This window comes from Hemibagrus wyckioides, linkage group LG02, assembly GCF_019097595.1.
Source record: "Hemibagrus wyckioides isolate EC202008001 linkage group LG02, SWU_Hwy_1.0, whole genome shotgun sequence".
Classification (NCBI taxonomy): Eukaryota; Metazoa; Chordata; class Actinopteri; order Siluriformes; family Bagridae; genus Hemibagrus; species Hemibagrus wyckioides.
Genome location: NC_080711.1, coordinates 16,456,932 through 16,475,121, shown reverse-complemented (window position 1 = coordinate 16,475,121; position 18,190 = coordinate 16,456,932). Strand labels below are relative to the sequence as shown.

General features: G+C 37.9%; 2 protein-coding genes and 1 pseudogene across 3 annotated transcripts; 2 read left to right on the top strand and 1 right to left on the bottom strand.

Annotated features, from left to right (window-relative positions):
* The window catches only part of LOC131370149 (uncharacterized), a 41,424-nt pseudogene extending 35,004 nt beyond the window's left edge, over positions 1–6,420 (top strand).
* A 2,965-nt stretch (positions 6,421–9,385) lies between these two features.
* On the bottom strand, positions 9,386–13,029 carry LOC131365792 (uncharacterized). 2 transcript variants are annotated; one of them, XM_058409664.1, is made up of 4 exons: positions 12,801–13,029; positions 11,909–12,573; positions 10,668–10,808; positions 9,386–10,573 (listed from the first exon to the last, which is right to left on the bottom strand). In XM_058409664.1, the coding sequence occupies exons 2-4, from the start codon at positions 12,521–12,523 to the stop codon at positions 9,704–9,706; spliced, it is 1,626 nt and encodes a 541-aa protein (XP_058265647.1). In that variant the 5' UTR covers positions 12,524–12,573; positions 12,801–13,029; the 3' UTR covers positions 9,386–9,703. The 2 variants fall into 2 exon arrangements, with proteins under 2 accessions (XP_058265647.1, XP_058265638.1); XM_058409655.1 differs by having other exon boundaries at positions 12,831–13,029.
* Positions 13,001–17,673, top strand: LOC131365813 (RNA-binding protein with serine-rich domain 1). The gene is made up of 7 exons (XM_058409687.1): positions 13,001–13,073; positions 14,437–14,595; positions 14,741–14,932; positions 15,143–15,248; positions 15,329–15,482; positions 16,855–16,996; positions 17,164–17,673. Coding segments are annotated over exons 1-7 (861 nt in total). The 5' UTR covers positions 13,001–13,071; the 3' UTR covers positions 17,270–17,673.
* Positions 17,674–18,190: the final 517 nt, after the last annotated feature.

Here is an 18,190-nt window from a genome sequence, read left to right as displayed (position 1 = left end):
CCTGGTGGCCAACTACAAGAAATGTCTGACGTCTGTGATTGCCAACAAGGGTTTGCCACCAAGTACTAAGTCATGTTTTGCAAAGGGGTCAAATACTTATTTCACTCAATAAAATGCAATTCAACGTATAACTTTTTTGAAATGTGTTTTTCTGGATTTTTTTGTTGTTATTCTGTCTCTCACTGTTCAGATAAACCTACCATTAAAATTACAGACTGATCATTTCTTTTTCATACCCAGAAACAGCACAACAGATGCTATTTTTGCTCTGAGAATGTTGATGGAGAAGTATAGGGATGGTCAGAGAGAGTTGCACTGTGTGTTTGTAGACTTGGAGAAAGCGTATGACAGGGTGCCAAGAGAAGAGCTGTGGTACTGTAAGAGGAAGTCAGGAGTAGCAGAGAAGTATGTCAGAGTGGTGCAGGACATGTATGAGAGGAGCAGGACAGTTGTGAGGTGTGCTGTAGGTCAGACAGAGGAGTTCAAAGTGGAGGTGGGACCGTATCAGGGATCAGCTCTGAGCCTCTTCCTGTTTGCTATGGTGATGGACCAGTTGTCAGAGGAGGTCAGACAAGAGTCTCCTTGGACAATGATGTTTGCAGATGTTTGCAGACATTGTGATCTGTAGTGAGAGCAGGGAGCAGGTGGAGGAAAACCTGGAGAGGTAGAGGTTTGCGCTGGAGAGAAGAGGAATGAAAGTCAGTTGTAGTAAGACTGAGTACATGTGTGTGAATGAAAGTAAGGGAAGTGGAACTGTAAGATTACAGGGTGAAGAGGTGAAGAAGGTACAGGAGTTTCTAAGGTGCACATGTGATCATTACACCAGGGTAGAGCTACATTATCTAGAGTGTGGTAAAACATTGACTCTACATAATCAGTCACCTGATCAAGTTCTGTGAGGTCAGATAGTGATCTAATCATGGATGATAAGTCTGGAAGACTATTGAAAAACCTCTCTGCAGTAGCAGATTGTAATGTGCTACATTGTCATTACGTTGTAATGTGACAAAGATTAAATGAGATGTGCTGATGTTCTGAGATTCTGTGGAAAAGTGACTATATTTTCTATATCATGACTACCATGGAGATTTGGGTTTGATCCCTGCTTCAGGCGGTGTCTCCCGACTGTTACAGAGACCAAGAGTGTGACCACAATTATGAGTGGGTCCTATTACATTCTGATTAATCTCTCTTGAATCTTGGATGGACAAAATGGCTATTCTCAGGGGGTCTGAATTAAAAAACAAAAAATGAATATTAAACTGTCCCACAATTAATGCTTTGTCTAAAAAAAGAACTAGGTTTGAAATGAAATCTACAATTTACAGAGGAATTCAGAATATGGCCCTGGGGGACTGTAAATGACAATTAGTGGAATTCACTTGTTAGTCTTTTTTTTAAGGCTACACACTTTAAGTTATAAAGAACTTCAAACATGCTGAATTTATGTCTAGGATTTTGTGTGCTGCCTAACCTATTTATCATTATAAATAACTGCAACACCTACTTCCTGCTAGGTGAGGCTGATGTATATAACAATATCTGGGTGGACTAGCTTCATTTAATCTACATACTCATTTGGTTTCATTTATGTTTCTGTAAAACATAGTACATTAAACTCCTGATTAGTAAATGTTTATTAACAATAAATACTTTATATGCAAGAGACCTAATATTTAACAGTCCTAACTTTAGATCATTCACTATGGTCTTGTTTTTTGCTAATTAGTTTATTGAAACAAATTTTGTGAGTCGTTCTACATTTTTGTTTAGCTTAGGGAACAGATACAGTCTCAATATTGTGAAACCTGGGCAATGACTTATTGCAGCTAGCAAAGGGTCGGGTTATTCTGCTTGTCTGCTCCTTGGACTAGATCTGCTCTGAGACTATGTACTATACTGCAAGAAATGAGAGCAGAACCTTCCCAAAAGTGATGGACCCCGTCCCATCATAACAGGCCAGCCTTGCCCTCAAAACTTTAGCGACCATAACCTGCAATAAACTACATCACCACACAGCTCTGGACCAGAGCATATTACCACACTGGATATTGCCTTTGCTACACCTCTGCAATAATACATTTAGTAACCGCTGACTGATGAAGGTGTATATCAGCTACCTTCAAGAAGCTATATTTGCCTTAGCACCCTGGCTCCTAATCAGTATATACACTTAATCATTGCTACTGTAGCCCCTAAAAGCCTAGCTAATTACACATGCTAAAATAGAGTCTCCAATAACCAGAGCTCCTTCAGGTTTCTCAGCGGGTGTTTCACTAAAGAATGCAAACATTTTAGACACATGAAGCAGAGAGGAGTGGTGCACCCCATAATTGCCAACATCCTAGCTAAATTTCACCATTCTTTTCTGCTGGTTAGCAGGCCACATTGCAGCTAATGAAGTCCTCTTTGTATCCAGACATGATCAGAATGTCTACACACAATGCCATATTGTACAATCAAAACTTAAATATTTTAGTGAATGCATGTGATTTCTATAAAACAAGAATGACTAAGTATATACTAATGGACTGTCCAGCTCTTAACAATTCAAGACAACACTTTTACTAATATACATATTTAGATGCCTTTCAAAATTCTATACTGTAATACTGTAAGAATTTAAAAAATGCCCTGTTTTACCTACATTGATCTTGCCATGAAAATAGCCATTCAAGCTGACATAAAAAGAATAATTAAACAAATCATTGAGCTTCTTCAGAATTTCAAGTTTTCTTTTTATTGACTTCTCTTAATAAAATCTAACTTCTTTCAACTTCAGGAATTCTGTTTAGCAATGGTGAAAACTGGAAAGAAATGAGACGATTTTCCCTCACCACCCTTCGAGACTTCAGGATGGGCAAAAGAGGAAGTGAAGAGAAAATTATAGAAGAAACACGCTATTTGAGAGAGGTGTTTAAAGAATTTCAAGGTAAATTTTGACTAAAATGACTAATATACATTTAAATATACAGAATAATCTAGAACATACAGAATCCTTCCACAATGATTTAATTATTCAATGTATGCTCTATGTACTATTACTAACTAAAAGTCAAAAGTCATTTTCATGTATATTAAAACTGAATCTAATTAACATAAAGAAATGCAGAATTAATACTGACCTGCTTTAAACAGCATGATCAAATAAAATATGTTTTAATTTTTGGATTATCTGTGCACTGTATATAAAAATATTATTGATTTGCAGCAAAATCAATCTATCTTCACCAATAATAACGATAATAAATTTGTCAGTTCATTGAACTGTACATTTTTAACTGAAACTTTAAGTAGACAAACATCTATTAAATCTGACTAATAATGTACATAATTCACACATTTTACACAAATATATAATTACTCTTTTCCTAATACTTTATATGCTGTAAATACAACTATTTTATTACAATAGTAACTATTAGTACATTTAAACTTTTGTTTAGTAAATTTACTTTCATTTTTATAGAAAATGTATAAAGTAATGCCAGTTTACATAGCATTTATACAAAGGCAGTGTTTGGGATATTAATTGTTGCTTATTACTTTACAGGGAAACCATTTGATGCTTCAAAGCCATTAAATTATGCCACCTCAAATGTCATCTCAGCCATTGTGTATGGAAGTAGGTTTCAATACAGTGACCCTGAATTCAGAGAAATGGTAAACCGGGCCAATGAGACCATCAAGCTTGGTGGCTCACCTTCTATACAGGTACCATGCTTATCTAAACAATCAACATAAAAAAATTCACTTAATATCACGGATTTTTTAACCTATATAAAATGGTTAATGTTTGAGGTAGAAACTACATCTGTATATGAAGGTATGTATTTGCATCTACTTGTAGATTTATAATATGTTTCCATGGCTTGGATCTTGGCTAAAGGACTGGAGGCTCGTAATGAAAAAACGTGAGCAAAATCTAAAGCAAATAAAGGAGCTTGTGAACAATTTGGAGGAGACACTGAATTTTGAGGAAACCAGAGGCTTGGTTGACTCTTTTCTTATACGCAAAAAGAAAGCAGAGGTACTGTATCTCTTTCTTTCTGTGACAGTATGCTTTATTTAAGGGTGCATATGTTTTATGTGAGCAAGCATGAGAGCAATATGTGATGCATATAATTTTTACCCAGATTTTGGGATTCAGTGTATGGGGTCCAATGTACAATGACAAATGTCATCATTTTGTTTGAAGGTGATAGGTGATTCAGAGGCTGAAATATTCGGAAAAAACAACCTTTCTAGAATGTTACATTTACAGAAATTCATTAAATTGCTTTAGAAAATACCTTGTGCTCTCTTCTAAATTACACAGACACTTTTACATGAGACTGTGGTGGATAATGGCTCTTTTAATGCTGAGAATACTAAACAAACATGAGAGATCTTGCCAAGCATTTTAGACACTATAGAATACATCATTGCCGCTGTGTCCAAAAGGTTTCATGCAGAAATTGCTAAGCAACACAATGCAGAATTTCAAAGGGCTGTGTTTCTATTTCCCGAAAGCATATTTGTGCTTAAAGAGAGTTATATTTTGCAAGAATATCCCTCTCTTATTATATGCATAATTTCTACTGTTTGCACTTCTGCTAGATGCTAAATGGCATTTCATTACCATGCACCTGTATCTATCTATCTATCTATCTATCTATCTATCTATCTATCTATCTATCTATCTATCTATCTATCTATCTATCTATCTACAGTAATATAAGAATGTGTGAGTAAATTTTGAGTAAACAGAGTAAATTTTGCCTGTTGTATTGTAGATACAGATGGCATTGCTGCATAGAACATTGTGTTGATCAGTAGACATCAGAGAGTGTACTCTACAAAGATGAAACTAATAACTGTCACACTGGCTAATGGTTGTATGCATTGTTTTTATTGGACAGAAAGCTGGAGATAAAGACACACTTTTTCATGAACAGAATCTCATTATAACTGTTTCCAACCTTTTTGCTGCTGGTACTGACCCCACTGGCACAACACTGCGCTGGTGCCTTCTGCTAATGGCCAAGTATCCTCAGATTCAGGGTACGATTTCACACACTGTAGTTAATATATAAACTTGCATAAACATTGTCCACTGAATTACCAGTGCAGTACAAGGATACTTGTCATGATTTTGGTGCACAAACATTTTCTTTTCATATATTTTGTAAACAAGTTAAGTCTTAACCTTTTTTTTCTTGGTTCTAGACCGTGTCCAGGAAGAGATCGACAGAGTCATTGGACGTCGCCAGGCAGTGATGGAGGACAGAAAGAATTTGCCTTACACAGATGCAGTGATCCATGAAATTCAGAGACTAGCTAACATTGTACCCATAAATCTCCCCCACACCACTACTTGTGACATTAAATTTCAGGGCTTCTTCATCAAGAAGGTCAATCTGAAGAAGATTAATGTAGAAATTATTGTTAATAATATGTATAGGGTATTGACATGTAATTCTCTTGCTCTCTGCAGGGTACCTGTGTGTTTCCTCTCCTGACATCTGTGTTGAAGGATGAGACTCAATGGGAGAGCCCACTGACCTTTAACCCAGCACATTTTCTAGATGAGCAAGGCCGATTTGTTAAGAAAGATGCCTTCATGCCTTTTTCTGCAGGTAGTTTGAAATGCTTTTGTCTGCTGAATTTTGTTCTCTATAATTCATTTGGTTTCAAAAGTACTTCTTTGTTTTCAGGGCACAGGGTGTGTCTGGGAGAGAGTTTGGCCAGGATGGAACTCTTCCTCTTCTTCACCTCCTTACTGCAGCACTTCCGCTTCACTCCTCCACCAGGGGTGTCTGAGGATCAGCTGGACCTCACTCCAGCTGTGGGCTTCACATTAAACCCCTCTCCCCACAAACTGTGTGCAGTTAACCGTGCATCACACATATACGCTTAAGACCCAATTTAATAAACCCGCCAAATGTACTAAAATTTCTAAATGTACTTCCAATTTATGTAGTTAAAGTTTCTGAAAAATATTAATCTCATGCTTTGATCAAGATAAAAACTGATAGTTGCTAACATTTAATAAAATAAAAATACATTAAATTAAATATAACTACATTTTTCTGAAATATCCTTAAAGAGGATAAAAAGTAAGTAAAATTAGCTACCTTTTTAAAAAGTACGTTTTACTCAAATTTTATCATTCTCATCATTCTCAGGTCTTAGTCCTGTAAAAATGCACATCATTTACACATATTTCTTACTAATTGTTGTCACTAACACCTTTCCTCACATGGCTCCACCCAGAAGATGCATGATGGATGGCTAGCAATGACAGTGACAGTATAAGTTCTCAAGCACAGTCACATTAGTTGGAATAAATCTAGGTAGTTCTGCTCTTATTTTTCTTTGTCCGTACTTTCCTCTGCACTGGAGCTCCTGTCTTCAAGTAAAATTCCTTGTGTGTGTGTGTAAACCTACTTGTTAATAAAGTTATTTCTGAATTCTGTGCTCATGCAGTACGGTTTGTTTGGTGTGCATTCCTATTTGATAGACAAGGGCCAACATGCTGCAAACCCAGAAAACACATGAAAAATTCCAAAATTTATTTGGTGGTGGGGCACTGAAAGCAGCTATACAGAAGTATAGAGACATATATAAAAATATATAAAGTTTAAAGTTAAGTTACAGTACTATTTTACTCATAATGAGCAAGCCTAAGGCAACAGGGGCAAGGAAAAACTCCCTGAGATGATAAGAGGAAGAAACCTTGAGAGGAACCAGGCTCAGAATGGAACCCATCCTCATTTGGGTGACACTGGACAGTAAATAATGTAAATGTAAATAATGTCCTTTCTACAAAAATGAATGACATGGCAGTAAACTTGACTAATCCTCTAACTTTCCCAAAGGAAAATACAGTATGTAAATCTACATACAACCCACCCCTACTGTAAAATCTAATCTAAACTAATCATGCAACTTCACTGAACTGGAAAACAACGTGTGATAATCACCCCTTCAGTAAAGAAAACACATTAAACACTCACAATCAGTTAAGCAATGGTTTTACCACTGGGTCAAATTTTTAGCACTTCTTTAATGTTTCTTTGAAAATTTAATCCAAAATTGTCATTATTTTTTTTCCAGTTCAGCTCAAGTATTCAAATACAAAATTTAACTTTATTTAAGTGTTGACCTTACCCCCAATGAACCCACTGACCCATTGAATTGCTTTTTGGGCCCATCACTGGCTTTTAAGAATTGATCATCACTAATAATAATTTGTTTATAATAATATGGCTTGTTTAAATTTTTTAAAGATTTAATGGAACATTGACACAATATTTATACAATGTTAAAAAACGTGGGAGCATGCCATCTAGAGGCCTGTAACATTTAATGCCTCATATTAAACATTGTGTGGAAATATACACAAGATGCCACCAGAAGAGAGCAATTTATAAACAGTTGATTTTTTTCTAAAAATTTTGTTAATCTTAATCACTCAAAATTTGAATATTAGATTTGGATATACCACTCTTCTACTAGAATGTTTAAAATAACATGGTAAAATCACTAAATAACCAAAGGCACTTCAACAAATACCTTTATTTTAAGAAAATACAGTGATAAAAACAGTAACCATTGTAGCATGTAAGAAGATTACAACTAAAACCTTTGAGGGTTACAGCTGTCAGATTTAGTAGGAAGTACAGATGCCCTTCAATAACTTCAGCACAGCTTACATCGTGTATCCACAAGACATTTCTAGTTTCTCACACTGCTCTGGTATGATCTTGGTCCTCTCTTCTTCCAGTCTCTTCCACAGTTTGGTAACCGTAGAGAGTTTCTTAGCAATAATGTTATTGCCAAGGATTTTCCAAAGATTTTCAGTTGGGTTTAGATCAGGACTCTGGGCTGGCCATTTTATTATTTTAATGTTCTTAGCTTCAAGGAATTGCTTGTTTTGTGTGACAGGGGGCATTGTCTTGCATACAAATTGCAGCAGAAAACCCCAAACTATGACATATCCGCCTCCACCTTTCAGTGACTTCTTTACACACACTGGGTTCAGTCTTTCCCTATTTTGACACTGAACATAATGTTTCATGAGCAAAGTGAACTTTGGACCAGTTCTCCTATGTCCACACAACATGCTGACAGTGTCATGGTTTGATTCTTTCTGCAGCAGGAGTTGGGCCTCTTACACAGCTACATGGCAGGGTGAATGCAGATGTTTATCAGAACCTCTTTTGGCAAAATGTGGTTCCTTCCCTGCAAGCAATCCACAATCCATCCATCCATCATCTATACCTGCTTTATTCCTGCTGGAGCCTATCCCAGTGCACATTGGGTGAAAGGCAGGGGTACACCCTGGACAGGTCACCAGTCCATGCACATATAGACGAACAACCACACACACTCACTCCTATGGGCAATTTAGAATTACCAATCAATGTACATGTTTTTGGACTTTGGGAGGACACCGGAGTACCCAGCATAAACCCACGCAAGCATGAGGAGAACATGCAAATTCCACACAGAAAGGCCTGGATTCCCCAGATTCAAACCCAGGACCTTCTTGCTGTGAGGCGACAGTGCTAACCATTAAGCCACTCTCAATCATCCCACAATTTTCATGCAAGAAAAAGTCACACTGCAAAAGGGCCACTAGAGGACCTCACATACATTTTAGCCTCACTGTTGAACTGCTGTAACAACATTCACCCTTACAGAGTCACTGCTTTTCCAATGCTGCAGTGAGTATGCAAAACACATTATATGCAGAAAAGGCTTGTGGACTCCTGACCATCACACTCATATATCTTTCCCACACTGTTGCCACAAAACTGGAAGCACACAGTTGTATTTGTATATTTACACAATTGTCTATGTATGCTTTAGCATTACAATTTCCTTCAGTGGAACTAAGGGGCCTAAACATGTTCCAAGATGACAATGACCTTTGTGCAAAGCAAGGTCCATAAAGACATGGTTTCCAAGGCTGAAGAGAAAGAACTTCAGTTTCCTGCACAAAGCCCTTAATTTGACCCCCCTGAACTCCTTTAGGATGATCTACAATTCTGACTGTGCACCAGGCCTTATCACCTGACATCAGCACCTGACCACACTAATGCTTTTGTTTTTGATTTTAGCCTTGCTTCTACTTTTCTTTCCATTTGTTCCCTTTAAAAATGTACAATGTATGAAAGCACACATCTGCTTCTTATTGGAGTGCTGGGGATGGCAGATGGACTCTCTACACCATTATACTTTTATACTTTACCAGTATAAGAATTTTATACTTTACCAGCATAATAAGAATTATTCAGTTTGCAACTGATACTTGTTGAAAATTGTAACTTCATTTGGAAAGCATTTTTAACATTTAAATCTTATCATAATCACTTTGGTTTTATTGTATAGTCATGTGTACAGGAAAACAGTCAGGTTTTATTTTGCCTTATTTTGCCTAACACTAAACTTGTATTTGCTCAATAAAATAAAAAACACAAATAAATGGATAATTTAAAAGAATTACTTCAAATTTATGATAAATGTTTTGTGAATGTATGGTATGATGTTTGGCCCATTATTAAAAGTTGTGTAAGACTCAAATCCACTATTACTCATCCACTATTGCTGAAGCTACAGTACCATTGAATGATTCACTCTAAAATTCATCAAAAATCAGCAAGGAAGATCAGAAACACAAGAAACACAGCAGTATATGTCAATTTCTGCAGTTTTTTTAAACATTTTCTATTTTGACAATAGTCAGTTGGGCATCGTGCACAGAAATAGGTTCAGTAGAAGACTGACTTGAAGACCTGCAAGCTTGAAAAGATCTGTCTGTGTTTGGTGAGGCTATTTCTGCTGGCTTGCTGTCGATTCCTGCATAAGTGTCTGTGTGAGACTGCGTATAGCTGACTATCTCAGGTGTGAATTGTTGTGTGTGTGACTGTGTAAATGTTGGTGAGTGTGTCCGGTTGAATGATAGAGAGTCAGAGGTTTGAAAGCCATCTATAGTAGCAGAGCTGAGAGTGTCCAGAGAAAATGGCTCAATATTATCAAGGGTGGATCCATCGATTTCGTTATATCTGGATTGGGCTTGGCTGCACAAACTACTGCCTTGGCTAGGGGTGAAGGTGCTCTGGCTAAAGGAGGCTGAAGACAATGGGCAAGGGGGCAGTGTAGAAGTTGTACTGTGCTGAAAACCACAGGGTCCCTGTTTAGATGCTAATTTCTGCAAGGTGGTCAGGATCTGCTTTTGGACCTGTGTCTGCTGGCTCTGCTCCCTCTCCAGACGGCCCTGCTGCTCTACCATCATCCTGAGAGCCAAGCCAAGGCTGCGCACTTCAGTAGCAAGAGACTTGACCTGTTCCTGCAGTGCACTTAATGTTCCAGTGTCCACATTGCTCTGCTGGCTTGGGGACTGCTGCTGACTGGTCAGAGCCGGAGCCCTTACGGACGAACTCACATTCTGTGGTCCGGTACTTGATTGGCCTGGTACGGGAATCCGAATGCCAACACGGGGTGACTGTTCTGTCGAGCGGGTGGGTATATTTGCACGTTGCTGAAATCCTTGTCGAAAAAGGTTGTTCCCTGGGTGAAGTCCCCTCTGGCAAATATAAATTCGTTTTACAAGTTTGAAAGGCAATAAAAGAAACAAACAGGGCAATGCTAATATGGTGATACAAGATGTCTTTACTCACTACAGTTCGCGTGGAAGTGGGGTTGAATGAGCTTGTTTGAGGTAACACAACCTTCCTTCCTTCTGAGTAAGGGAAACATGACTGATCTCTTCTCACTAATGACACAGTTTGTTGGGCAGACTGAGGGCCACTGTCCCGTACCTACAAGAAAATGACTAGTTACATTATATGATCCTTGCACCACTTGTGTGTTTTGTATTATTTAATGCCAGTAACACAGCAAAATCCTCAGACATTTCAACATTTCCTATGAACACATCGCTAACCCAGACCCAAATTGTCAAAGAGGGATGTGGCATCATCAGAATTTAAACAGCATGGAACTCATGGAACAAACGGGATTAATTAATCTAACTGATTGAGGAAAAATTTGTCTGTATTTATTTGACAAGCAGCCAGTAAAGCATTTTTGCAAGGGGCCAGTTACATATAAAATTATGTTTGAAAACAATTAAATGTAGTGGCAATCAGTGCTTGAGGCCCAGGGTCTCTGTGTTGCCTCTCTTTTGCTCATTTTCTTGCAAAAGGTCATCAGGACCAAAACAATTATCGGCTAGCAAGTTCACACTTATGCTTCGGACATCCTCACTTTACAAAAAATCTATAATGGTGTAATTTGTAATGGTGGGCTTTGTGCATTAACATTTGCTTTGGAATTAGAGACAGGCATCAATTCTGCCATCTCCCTACATATTTTGTTAATCATTTACAATGGCTGCTATTGCCTCAGGATATGGTCCAAGCTTTTAAGGTCCAATTCTTTTATAAACCTTCTTTATTACTTTCATTTATTTCTTATTATTTCCACATATATGTTAACATCAAACATCAGAATGAGGGAAAACTGTGATCTCTGTGACTTGTGATGGGGCTGGTTGAGTATTTGAGAAACTGCTGATCACCGGGGATTTTCACAAACAGTTTCTACACAGAACGGTGCGAAAAAAACAAAACTAAACAAAACAAAAAAAAACAAACAAACAATAAAGTCCTGTTGCAAAGGGTCCACAGGTTGAAACACCTTGTTGAAAAGAGAGATTAGAAAAATATCATTAAGAAACATCATTCTTGAAACATCATTCTGATTCTAATGCCACATTATCAGCTGATTTGATAACTGCATAAATTAGCAGATGCAGCAGGTGTTCTTAAAATAGATGGTGAGTGTGGAAATTGTTTCATGATTATGTTTTTGTTTCATCAAAATTCAATGAGCCTATGTAAAAAACATACATACATACCCTTGCTCTGTGAAACAAAGCCTTATCTAGGAGCCTTTTCCGAGCCACAAGGACTGGGTTTGCTGGTGAGGGTGTGTACCTTCTCCTTGAAAACGTTCCAGCTATTGCTCCTGAGCCAAACCCTGAGCGTACTGTTTGAACGGCATCATGGTTAGTATTCTGTGCCAGTGAGGTGACACTTATGATTCTGACATCTTCGTCCTTCCTGTCTCCCTGTTGTGGCTCCTGGCTAGTTGGCCCTGTCCCAGAGGAGTGTCCCCTGGGTTCTGAAGCTACCACACTCTGCCCTGAGGAGTCTGAAGGGGATGAGAAGCCAGCAACATGGGCAGCCTCACGAAGTAGATTCCTTAGTTGCTGCTCACTCCAGGCACCATGTCTTGGTTCGCCTAGCCCCGTATCCCTTGATCCCGAGGCTGTTGTAGGTCCACCATTCCCGGACACAGGAGCATCATTTTGTCTGCCTCTTCCATGAAACTCTTTCAGGAAGAGATAGATGGCCTGTGCGGATACTTTGATGTTCTCCAGCTCCAGCACAGCTTTGATCTTGCGGAAGCTCAGGCCTGCTTCACGCAGTTCCACCACTTTGCGTTTGGCAGCATCATCCAGCCTGCCCATGTCCCCGAGGTCTTTTAAAAGTACACGGAACTTTAGGGTTTCCGTTCCAGCTAAGAAACAACGGTAAAAATTACACACAGGCATTTTAACAATGACAGTCACTACATAGATTATATATATATAGGTGTATAACCAACACAATTGTAATCAACACTGAAAAGCATACTCTTTGATGTGTTTCTCTTAGCGAAGATTAGAAATATCCATAAAATAAAATGAAACAAACACCAATTTGTCAACCACTATAGCAATCGTAGCCCACTGGCTAAAACGATACCTCGGTGTCCGTCAGTATTAGCTTCTTTACCTTGTTCAGCTAATGAGTTGCTTCGGCTGTAGATATATACGAGTACAATAAAACGATTTCGTTGCTCATTTTTGCTCTAAAAAATTACAAATAAAATGTATGTGCTTAGATAAAGATCTCAAGCTGAAAGAAACATAAACATAGTACATCAAGAGTGGCGCATGATGTGTGACGTCATCGCGTTGTCCACGCAAACAAAAGGCGCCAATAGGTTTAGCGCTAGGACGTGTTGCGCTTCAAGATGTGAGTTCCAATTTAAACGGGTTACTGTTTTTCTTTTTTTTTTTTTAAATTATTATAAATATTACAACATGCGATTGCTTTATAATACATTTGTAAAGCATTATGGTGGTTAGCGCTGGACAAACATAAACGAGCTAAGCGATATTATACTATTCTTATTACCGTTCTGACTATTTAATACCGCTAGTCAGTTAGCTAACACGCTGTTCGGTAAAGCTAGTTAATAGTTTGCAAGACGAGAACTAACTGCTTATTACTGTGTACAAATATACACAATTTTGCATTATTAATATGCACGTCAAAGCAACAGTACACTGTAATACAGCTTAGCAAATATATGTGCTGCTTTGGAGTGCTTCTTTGTGAATGAATAGAAAGCGGTCAGCCGTGCAACGCCGTTAGCAAGCATTGGCTAATGCATTTATTTGCCGTAGATCAGGGTCGCTGTATTAGTTAGCCGAGTATTATCGACTTTGGACGTGTCTGATATACTTTGTAAATAACTAGCTGGTTAGTTTTTGGTTATTGACTAGCTGAATTAACTGCGCCAGGGCTTTTAAAAGGGAGGCAGACTTAGCTTAGCGTGGCTGTTGACACCAGATGGCTAACACGTATCGCTAATGCTAAACAATACGGATGTAATACTAGCAGCTCATAAATTAAGCTCTAACGACTACTAACATTGAGGCAGATTTTATTACCAGTGTTATAATTCTTTGTCCAATATTGATCAAATTGTCCCACCGTCGCGCGCATTTATCAATTTTTTTAATGTTTATACATTTTTGTTATTGCTGAAAAATTGATAATGTCTTTCCAGAAAATGAATTTATGGGCGTGCGAAAGTAAATTGCTCATGCGGCTTCGCTAGGTAGGACAATTCGTCAGAATTTCAGGATTTAAAGTGCTTTTTGAATGCTGCTTTAGCGATTAGATTTACAGGCTGAACTATAGGTAATTTGGTAACCACTCTTAATATTTTATTATGGGTGGCAGTAGAAATAACCTGGTACGCAATATCCGGCCGATACCCGGAAAAAAAGCGAATCTTTTATCGGGAAACAGTGTACTTAACTTTATAGTCAGCGTTACAGAATTATCAATGAGAATATATCTGTATGTTGGTTGATCTGAAGTAAAGACTTGTGTATACACTACAAAACTCATTACAAAAGTAAGAAGCACTACTGTGTTTTACTGCTGATTCAACCGGAGCTTAGGCTTAAAGAACTGTTCTCTAGGGTTTATTTTAGTATTTGCATAGGTCACTTTAAAGAATTCCTTTTTTATCAAAATACCTGAAAATTATAATATCAGTCTTAATTTTTGTATTTATTTATTTAAAAATCTATTGTTTTCACAGGGCTCCATCTCCTACCAAACGCAGGGAGCGTTCAGAAGATAAAGCTCGAGAGAGGGGCAAAGATAAAGCTGTGGTGAAGGAAGGTGCTGAGAAAGAGAGGGGTCGAGACAAGAACCGCAAGCGACGCAGTAACTCTACTGGGAGCAGCAGCAGCAGCAGGTCAGACCTTTGCAGACTGTCTCATTACAATTTCTTTCCTTATAGATAATATATTATATAATCTATATATCTATATTATAGATATTTCCTTTTCTTTCTTCCTGTACTATTCAGGGACATTGTATAACTTGTGATCTCAATTTAGGTCTAGGTCCAGTTCAAGCTCCAGCAGCAGCTCTGGTTCCAGTTCAGGTTCTTCAAGTGGCTCCAGCTCCTCTTCAGGCTCTAGTCGCTCTGGCTCATCCAGCTCATCACGGTCCTCCAGCTCCTCTGGCTCCTCAGCATCACCCAGCCCGAGTCGACGTCGGCATGACAATCGCAGGCGGTCACGTTCAAAGTAGGTTTCCAAAACATCCTTGTATGCAGTAACAAGCTAGGGATTTCATGCTAAAAAAATTTTTGCACCCAGTATTTCAGTTTTTTATTTCTTGTTAAATTCTTTATTTTTCTTGATGTGACTCAACCCAGCTAATAATTAAAATTATCTTTAAATAGAAATGTTAGTTTTGTTTCAGAAAATATGTTTGCTAATCTAATGCAATTTAAGGTCTAAGTCTCAGAAGAGAGTTGATGAGAAAGAGAGGAAAAGGAGGAGCCCTAGCCCTAAGCCCACCAAGCTTCACGTTGGAAGACTGACTAGGAATGTCACCAAGGTAAGGTGCATTTTACAAGACATATAGACAAACTACAGCAACAACACGTATTGCAAGGTCATCTATTCTTTTGCTTTTAGGATCACATTCAAGAGATCTTCTCTACGTATGGGAAGATCAAGATGATAGACATGCCATCAGATCGGTGTCATCCAAACTTGTCAAGAGGCTATGCCTATGTTGAGTATGAAACTTCAGAGGATGCCCAGAAGGCCCTGAAACATATGGATGGAGGTACATTTTCCATTTCTATCTTTTTTTCCTGGCTAGAACATTTTGCACTGTTTTATTTTAATGAATATTACATTGTAGTAGTAGGTAGTTATAGTAGGGATGAAACAAAATTCAAATTTGCCATAAGGTTGTGTCTAAATACTATATAACTTGACACACTTCTTGCATTTAGAAGAGGGGTGGGTGGGGATCACGCATCAGTTAGCTGGCTAGCAAAAATGCGTAACAAGAAATGAATATAGAAATGTCCTTGCTTTTTGCCTCACTTTGTAGCTTAAACGCACAAATCGAAAGTAATTCAATTCCATGTTCTAGCTTCCCACTTTAAATTGAAGTGGCATGCAGAATTAGTGCCAGTGTATTATACAAATATTCAATGACCTCAACTCACAAACTCAAAGTGCTCCCACACACGTACACACAGACGTACCATCCGAGTTAAGTATTAATGCTTGGAATGTCATCTCAGAACACACTACTTCTTGGATTTTGTTTTGAGGGGCTATGAGGGTCAGGTACTAGTTTTGACACTGAAGATTCATTGGCTTTCTTGGATAGCAACACTACTGAGCATCAGTTAGAAAGGGCTGCTCACAGCAAAACCGTGCGTTCATAAGTGTTTTTTTTGTTTTTTTTTGTTTTTTTTAATAAAAAACCTGTACTTGGCCTTTGTTTGGTAGGTAAACCCACTTTTGTCATGCTATTTTTTTTCATTCAGCACAAAAGCTGTGCAAAGAACTTCTAGAGCAAAGTGTACATTGTTTGCTTTACCATTTGACATGAACTTTGACATTAAGGGCCTGCTATAGTTTATAACTTCAGAATGGACTACAAAAAACAGAATCCTTGTGATGAACATGACAGTCTTCATGATAAGAGCAGCTCTTATGAAGGGCTATCCAGGTCAGAATATTTGGAAAGGAAAAGCGGAAAGTATTGGGTGTAAACCATTTTTGGGATGTGCAATTCTTAATTATATTAAAGGATTCTACAGCTACAGGCTGCATGTCAAAGGGTCAGAAACGCAAGCCTGTAAAAGTGAGTTTCCGAAACCATTGTTCTATTGGGCTTGGTGAGTATGTACAGCTTGATATACAACAGATTAATTAGTATGCTCTTATCATAAAGTGGAGTAGTATTAGGGATTTGTATTATGATCAGACTGTAAATTGTCACTTCATCAGGCATACAATGAAAGCATTATTAAAAGGGAAAGCCAGAGACGAGTGCACCAAGAGTCCCATCACCTACATTGTCAGAATAACTTATCTTTTAGAAACCAAGCTTGCATCTAATTGAGGTGTTCTAATAATACACAAAGTAGGCAAAAAATCTGGATCTGGAAACAACTCGCTCATCTTTGTTTTTTCAGGTCAAATAGATGGTCAAGAAATCACAGCCACAGCTGTCCTGACTCAGAGGATGCGACCTGCCCCACGTAGGCTGTCCCCTCCACGTAGGATGCCTCCTCCTCCACCCATGTGGCGCCGTACTCCACCTCGTATGAGGAGAAGGTCAGTACTGTCCTCAGTTTTTATACACTCTTATCATAGGGCTGTTACTATTATATAATATAGAAAAATATTATATAAACAGACATTTTAAAATCGGTTTATTTCTATGATTTGTAAACTTTTTTAAAATTTTGTACTTTTGTAAACATATTTCCAACAAAATGTAGGTCTCGATCTCCGCGTCGCCGTTCCCCAGTAAGAAGACGCTCTCGCTCCAGATCTCCAGGCCGTAGACGCCATCGCTCACGTTCCAGCTCCAACTCCTCACGATAGAGAATTCCTCTCCTAGATCTTCGAAAGCTTGTAGTTCAGTGTCTCACCTTCAGCTTATTTACAGCAAGAAGGAAGACACTTCAGTCTGTAATTTGAATGGACAAAATTAATTACTTTTGATCTCATTAACAAATCCTTTTTTTTTTTGCTTTTCTTTGAAATTTGGCCTGTATGCAAAAATCCTGCCATCACATTGTGTTCATTTGAGTGAACGTGTGCATCAGTTTTTACTTTTACTCTGCATTTATAAAATGTTGCTGTTCTTACTTGTCATACATGGGTAGTGCCAGCATACAAAATGTTCTTTATATTTTTTCCATTTTTTTAAAGTAGTTTTAAGGTTAATGGAAGCTCAGTGCATTACATATCTGTATTGATTAAAATTCCAGTGTGTATTGATTAAATCTTTGGTCCCCAAGTCACTTATTATGAATAACGTTGCTTTTTCGGCTGGCTCAATGGTGGCTCAGTACAGAAACAAATAGGGAGCTTCCTGAAACATTCATTTCACACTGCAAATTAAGTTAAATGTTGAATATTTTCAATCTTGAAAATATTCAACAAACTACATAATACAGTAGATACAATATATGGCCAAAAATATGTAGACACCTGACCATGACAACTACGGCTCTGGGAAAAAAATAAGAGACTACTGCAAAATAATCAGTTTGTTTGTTTTTTTTCTTCCAGGTTCATGTATTGGTGAGATGAACAGTTGTTTCATTTTTTTTTTGTGAACTGCTGACAATATTTCTCCTAAATTCAAAATATAACTATTGTTCTTTAGAGTGTATATTTAAAGGAAATGACAACACCTCAAAATATCATGCAGTATTTGCAGAGGTCAAATAAAACAAAATGCAAATAATTTCTAAACAAATTGTGTTAATGCTTTGGCTAAATAACATTAAGAAATCA

Bases quoted from the DNA above. Each gene is read 5' to 3' on its own strand.
- LOC131365792 (XM_058409664.1), bottom strand. From the start codon at position 12,523: ATGGGCAGGCTGGATGATGCTGCCAAACGCAAAGTGGTGGAACTGCGT. The intron at 10,809-11,908 runs GTATGTATGTAT...ATTTTCTTGTAG, and splicing joins CTTTGTTTCACAGAGCAAGG to GTACGGGACAGTGGCCCTCA. The intron at 10,574-10,667 runs GTGAGTAAAGAC...TATATTTGCCAG, and splicing joins CCACTTCCACGCGAACTGTA to AGGGGACTTCACCCAGGGAA.
- LOC131365813 (XM_058409687.1), top strand. The intron at 14,933-15,142 runs GTAGGTTTCCAA...ATGCAATTTAAG, and splicing joins CGCAGGCGGTCACGTTCAAA to GTCTAAGTCTCAGAAGAGAG. The intron at 15,249-15,328 runs GTAAGGTGCATT...TTTTGCTTTTAG, and splicing joins TGACTAGGAATGTCACCAAG to GATCACATTCAAGAGATCTT.